The 6656-nt window shown below is 36.6% G+C and overlaps 1 protein-coding gene across 1 annotated transcript; it reads right to left on the bottom strand.

The window, feature by feature from the left end:
• Positions 1 to 2245: 2245 nt before the first annotated feature.
• LOC309495847 (sterile alpha motif domain-containing protein 3-like) lies at positions 2246 to 4544 on the bottom strand. The gene is made up of 4 exons (XM_082165713.1): positions 4358 to 4544; positions 4111 to 4269; positions 3925 to 4017; positions 2246 to 3394 (listed from the first exon to the last, which is right to left on the bottom strand). Exons 1-4 carry the CDS (start codon positions 4478 to 4480, stop codon positions 3071 to 3073), a joined length of 699 nt encoding a protein of 232 aa, XP_082021839.1. The 5' UTR covers positions 4481 to 4544; the 3' UTR covers positions 2246 to 3070.
• Positions 4545 to 6656: the final 2112 nt, after the last annotated feature.

The following is a 6656-nucleotide window of genomic DNA, read 5'->3' as shown; positions in this document are numbered from 1 at the left end:
GACCATATCCTCACAACTATGTCCCTTTTTAGAAAGAAATGGGATCTGCAAGGATTTCCATTCAGGATTTTGACCGTATCATAGTACTGAGACTACTCTCATTAGAGTTACAAACATAATCCGATTTTGGTTGTATCTCTCTGTTAGTGTCACTGGACCTTAGTTCTGCATTTAATACTATCTGCAATAGCATTCTTTTAAATAGACTCAAATTATTTTGGCATTAGTGGAATTGCATTGGCATGGTTCAAATCATACTTATCTGACCATTATCAGTTTGTAGCAGTGAATGAAGAGATGTCATATTGATCACAAGTCCAGTATGGAGTACCGCAAGGCTCAGTACTAGGACCGGTTATTTTCACCCTGTACATGCTACCCTTAGGAGATATCATTAAGAAGCATGGTGTTAGTTTTTACTGTTAGGTTGATGTTACTCAGCTCTATATATATATAAAAAAAGAAATATACCAATTTACAAAACTAGCGACATACAAAATTGGATCAGTAGTAATGTCCTACTGCTGAATTATATATATATATATATATATATATATATATATATATATATATATATATATATATATATATATATATATATATATATATATATATATAAAGAGAGATTGTATGCCTTTGTTGTCAGTTAGGAACCTGGGTGTGTTATTTGAAAGCAATCTTTATTTGAAAGCCGCATTTCTAGTATTTGTAAAACACAATTTTTCCATCTTAAAAATATATCTAAATTACAACAAATGCTTTCAATGACAATGCAGAAAATGTTGTTTTTGCGTTCATGACCTCAAACCTAGATTATTGTAATGTTCTACCGGGTGGTTGCACTGCACACTTGTCAAATTATAAATTCAGCGGCTAGAGTTCTTACTAGACCAGGAAGTATGAACATATTAGCCCGGTTCTGTCAACACTGCATTGGCTCCCTATTAAACATTGCATACATTTTAAAATATTGCAAATTACTTACAAAGCGCTAAAACACTTTTAGCTCCCCAGTACTTGAGCGAGCTCATAATTCATTATAGTCCTTCACGTATATTGCAGTCTAAAAATGCTGGCCAGTTGAAAATACCTAGAATATCGAAATAGAATGTGGGTGGTAAATCCTTTTCCTATTTAGAACCTAAACTTTGGAACAGTCTTCCTAGCATTGTTCGGGAGGCAGACAAACTCTATCGGTTTAAATCTAGATTAAAAATGCATCTCTTTAACTTATCATCTCTGTAGCATACTATCACATTTCTATAAATTAAAATCTGTTAAAGTATTGTCAGGCTGCATAAAGTAGGTCAACCGAAACTGGGAACACTTCCCACAACATCTGATGTACTTGATACAGCGTACGAAGAATGGCATTTACGCTAATATTAGTATGTCTGTCTCATCTTTATCCCAAAGCAACCATATTCAGCCAGATCCGGGCCGTATCCAGATCAAATGGTGGACCTGCACCTAGACACCACGACTGTACAACGCAGCCCTGAATGTCAGCAGAGACCATGTCACCTGGACAAAGACCTGTGCACAGACTTTGATGGCCAGCTGGTCTCCCTACTGGCGTGATGCATCCGATCTTCAAGCAGAAGGAACTGGATGAAATACTTTGAATGATACCTGACTTCTGACTTGTGATGGATCCTGAAATAATAATTACACCATGTTCGTTTGTTGGCCAGAGGAGAACTATCCCCCAACCCCCAATCCTGTCTACTGATGGATTTTGGGTTCCTTGCCACTGTTGCCTCTGGCTTGCTTAGATGGGGATACTTAATATTCAACTATATTATTGATCTGACTGCACTGGAACTATTTGATGAGAACTGAACTGAGCTGGGCGATGACTTCACTGTTTCCTGCAGCGCTGCTTTATTGCTGAACTGAACTAATTTAATAAATGATGATCTTTATAACGGAACACATTGCTAGAACTGCCCGGTCCTGCAGATTTTCCTTATACAACATTAGGAGGATCAGGCCCTTCCTATCAGAGCATGCTACACAACGTATTGTCCAAGCGCTTGTTCTATCCAGACTGGACTATTGTAATGCTCTCCTGGCTGGTCTTCCAGCTTGCACGGTCAAACCTCTGCAACTGATCCAAAATTCTGCAGCTAGAATGGTCTTTAACGAGGCGAAGAGAGCACACATCACACCTCTCCTCATAAAATTGCACTGGTTGCCAGTTGCCGCTCGCATCAAATTCAAGTCACTGATGTTTGCCTACACTGTAAATTCGAATAAGTTCAGTTTACTTAAAAAAAGTTTGGAAACCGATTGCCTTATTTTTGCAAAGCAAACTTAAAGGGAAAACTGAAGTTAAGTTAATAATCAGCTAAAAGTAAAGAAAGCAAACTCTTCCCAAGTAAATTAAGTAGTAAATATCAATTTAGTTTAATATCAATTCTAGTTAACATACTCTATAATATTTACTAATCTTACTTACGATTTAGTAGTAAGATTACTTGAGTAATTCCATTTAACTAACAGTGTTATAATGCGTTCTGCAAACATCTTAAATACTATTATTCTCAACATGGTTTTAATCTGCCTTTTTAAGTTATGGAGACTCAAAAAAATATGTGCAATCGGTTTCCACATTTTCTTCAAGTAAAGTGAACGTATTTTTAGTAGTTCAACTAGCATGGAATGCACTTAACACAAGTGTGAAATTCTCAACTGTTTAATTTCTCAACAGTAAATTTAAGAACATTACAATACAAATATGCTTTAAAACATCAGTTTTCTTTTTAAACACTCTTTATCTCTTGGCTAGTAGCATTCTGCTGTCATGACATTTTCAAAAAAATGCACTGTATGCTAACAAAACAGCAAAAATAACATAAAATAGGCCTTTACAATGCTGAAATACAGACCTTTTCTACCTTGAATAGGCTTTTACAACACTGAAATATAAAATGTCATACCTTGACACAGCATGTGGCTTTGGAAAGGTTTAAAAAACACAGTGGCCACTTGAAATTAGTGCAAATGAATATGCCAATATGCTAACTTAAACACGGCAGCAGGCATCCAAGGCAGTAAGGAGACAAGTTTAGCTTACAAGCTGATTTTTAAGGGTTTGGAGTTTGGGTTTGAGATTCTTCCCTCCCAAAGACAGAAATACCCGTTGAATGAAATCAAATGTGTTCCTCATTGTCTTTGGGTAGTCTAAATTAAGAGCATATATCAAAGCAAAAAGGAGACATACAGCATGTGGCAAATTTGGGACATCATCCACAACAATTGTTCCCTCCAGAACGATTGCCCTTAGTGCATCCACGTTGAGGGCTTTTGGACGTTTGGCAGGCATACCTTCAGGTAAAATTGTGAGCAGGCCAACATCTACTTCACTGAAGTCTGCATCTACATCCACATCCTAAGTAGAGAAGGAAAGAAAAATCAGAATTGTTTCACAAGAGACATATAGTATCTAATGCAAAACTACAAAAAGTATTCCACCCAGGATTAATATTTGTCCTAACATGAGCTATATTCTCATGGAATAAAACAAAATGGCAATTTAAAGGGATGGTCCGGAGTAAAATCAACCTAGATTCACCCTTTGCACCATGACATCAAGCCAAACACCCCCCAGAAGCCTTTTTTCCCTTGGTTGAAGATTATTAAAATTATAGCTTATTTAGTGATATCAGCTGTATGGCTTAGAGCAGGCGCTAATGGCTCTATGTATCTCGTAAATTACCCCACTAATAATGCCCAGAACCACACTTCTACAATAGTACTAATAGGTTCTGTACTCATAAAACGAGGCATTGTAAAGTTTGTAAGTACATCAGGATTTTATTCAAATGTGTTTGGCTCGATGTCATGGTGCAAATTACCCTAGGTTGATCTAACTCCGGACCATCCCTTTAAGAAAGCAGAAACACCAATAACATTACTTACAAAGCACGTCCTGAAAAATTCCTCTGGGTCATCCCCCAAGAGGACTGGAAGTCCCTGAAGTACTGCGGTGCGAACAAATGTTACATCAGATGGCTATGAAAAAGTAGAGACAGGTAGACATGTTATCGGCCGAGGGTAACAATCATATGCAGATTATGATTCAAAGATAGCATCATAAAATAATACCTTTGAATTAACTTGTTGCAAAATTTCATCAAGTATTCTTCCCTGGTTTCCTCCTTTTTTCCAGAAAATTTCAAACAAGCGTGTAGAGTGTGTGTCCAACGCAGCGTAGAACTGAGATCTCAGATTTTTCCCAGATATGCGATTGAATTCTGCTAAGATCTAAAGCATTAACATAAGAGTGGTTGTTAACATTCAAACACACAATTCATAAAAAACACAGGTTTTTGAAGAGGAAAAGAAAACAAACCTGGCTTTCCATGAAAAGTGCTGGCCACTTCTTCAAAATCTCACAGACAGGAGGTTCAGAGTGGATGATTTCTTTCCGTCTCAAAGCAAATGTGCTGTCCATCTTCTTGCCAATCAGGCTCATGTTTGGGGGCCTCTTTTTAATTTCTTCTACAAGTTCTACTCTTGTGCATTCTTGACTTTCTTCATCTTCCCCATTAGGAAAGTTGGGTTTTTTAAAGCCTGACTTTGTTGCCATGGTTTCACCTCTCTTTCCCCCAACTGCAACATCACTACAGCCACATTTACGGAGTTTTGTTCTATAGTTGGCCATTTTAAATTTCAGGCTGTTTTTCCAGCCAGCTGAGCCTGTTGGGGAGCCCTGTTCAGTCAACAGGGATGTGCTTTGATTAGAGCTGCGGCAACTTGGGCAAAATCTTCATCTCTTGGATACGCCTTAAAATAAAAAAATAAAAAATTACATCAATCAAAAGTCAAAGAACAAACAACATAATCAGATGCATAGACTGGTGTTTCTCTCCCTCTCTTTTTTCAAATTGTTGGACATATGCAAAGCAGTTGGTCAATGAGTTAAATGGAAACATCACATGCATTAGGTATTATTTGAAAACTAAGACTGTTAAAGTTTTCATGGTGACAGTGCATCATCCCTGTCAAATTGAAAAATAAAATGCAATTGGTGCTTTCACATTTCATTTTCACTACAATCCCGAGGCAAGACTGCCAATATTAAAATGAAAAGGCAAACATGAAAAAGAAAATAGTTTTTTTACAAAGCTTTTTATTAACGCTAACAAAATAAGTGAGTTAATAAAAAGCTTTGTAAAAACTATTTGCAGTTTCTTTTTCACGTTGCCTTTTCATTTTAATATTGGCTGTCTTGCCTCGAGATTGTAGAGAAAATAAAATGTGAAATCACCAATTGCATTTTATTTTTCAATTTGACAGATGATGCATTGTCACTGTGAAAATGAAATAATTCTAATGGCACATATTTTGTGTACAGTTTTCTGTAATGAAATGGTTAATCTGGTTTTAGTTTTCATTTTTATTATTTAATTGATTTATTTAATTTTGGCAGAAAATTGATACCATAGGTTAAGGCAGGGGTGGGCAATTAATTTTCCCAAGGGCCACATAAAAAACTTGGGCGGTTGTAGAGGGCCAGACCAATACACTTAACTCGGTTCTTCCCAATATATTATTTCTTTTTATAATAAAAAAAATTAATAAAAAAAAACAGGAAATGAATGAAATGTGGAGTACGCAATTATATCTCTGTTTAATGAACATTTACAAAAGCAGTTTTGAAAATGTGCATTGTTTCAAAACTAGCATCACATTAACTATTCAAAAAAGCAATAAATGCCCCCAGTGTTGGCATTTATGTAGAAAAATTTGTTGCCTTGACTTTGAAAGCAGCAGTCCATAACTTTTGGCACTCTAGCGGTTAATAAACAGAACTGCATGCATCTTGCGGAAGAACATTGCAGCCGGAGCTACTTCTCTCATGTCTATGACGAGCCACGCAGGCACTGGGCTAACGTTACTCTGCAGCGGTTAACCCGCCTGGCCTAAAATAGTCCGAATATAAACACTGATTACATGTATACTATAGTGATTCATGATAAGACAAAAACACGGTTTGGGAAATGTATTCATGATGTACTCGCTCAATATATAATTTCTGTAAAATACTCGCTAACGAACCCGATTGAAAAACACCTCACAATTTCCCTCTTATTTTGCTGCCTGCATATTGCCATAGTTATCATAATAAGCACGCATTGGGTTTTCGAATTAACCGGCTTGACTGGAGTTCGTCATTTATCGTTAGGTTTTTAACGTGCCCAGTCAAGTTAAAAAATATGTATTTTAAAGATTTTAAAATAACTGATCTAAAGATGTAACGTTAGCGGTCTTTTCCATCCATTTGTACTTTGTCTGTATTGCGCGCTCTCTAGAGTGAATGCAGCCGTGTCTCTGAGCTGCCTATTCAAAATTGGCGCGTCCAGCTAACATTATCATAGTTTATGCTGAGCGTCAACGAAAATCATACCATAACAAACACAACATTCAAACCGAGGTGACCCATTTGACACGATTTGTTTAATTGTCACTAAATTTTGATTTCTGTAACGTTAAACATTCGCGTCTGCATCAAGACCAATCATTAGTTCAAATTACTGGCTAACCCTGCCCATCACTACAACAAATTAACGAATTAATAGTAATTAATAGGCAACCAGGCAGCTGGATTAAAGATATAAAGCAGCAAATAAGTTGTTTGAAGGGAAATT

The sequence above is a fragment of the Leuciscus leuciscus genome (assembly GCF_965113295.1).
Source record: "Leuciscus leuciscus genome assembly, chromosome: 3".
NCBI classification, from domain to species: Eukaryota; Metazoa; Chordata; class Actinopteri; order Cypriniformes; family Leuciscidae; genus Leuciscus; species Leuciscus leuciscus.
The sequence above is the reverse complement of the archived record's forward strand: the minus strand, read 5'-3'. Positions and strand labels throughout refer to the sequence as shown.

Excerpts from the sequence above, each read along its gene's own strand:
- LOC309495847 (XM_082165713.1), bottom strand. The coding sequence starts at position 4,480 with ATGAGCCTGATTGGCAAGAAGATGGACAGCACATTTGCTTTGAGACGG. Across the intron at positions 4,270-4,357 it reads CACTTTTCATGGAAAGCCAG|ATCTTAGCAGAATTCAATCG; the intron begins GTTTGTTTTCTT and ends TTAATGCTTTAG. Across the intron at positions 4,018-4,110 it reads TGCAACAAGTTAATTCAAAG|CCATCTGATGTAACATTTGT; the intron begins GTATTATTTTAT and ends ACTTTTTCATAG.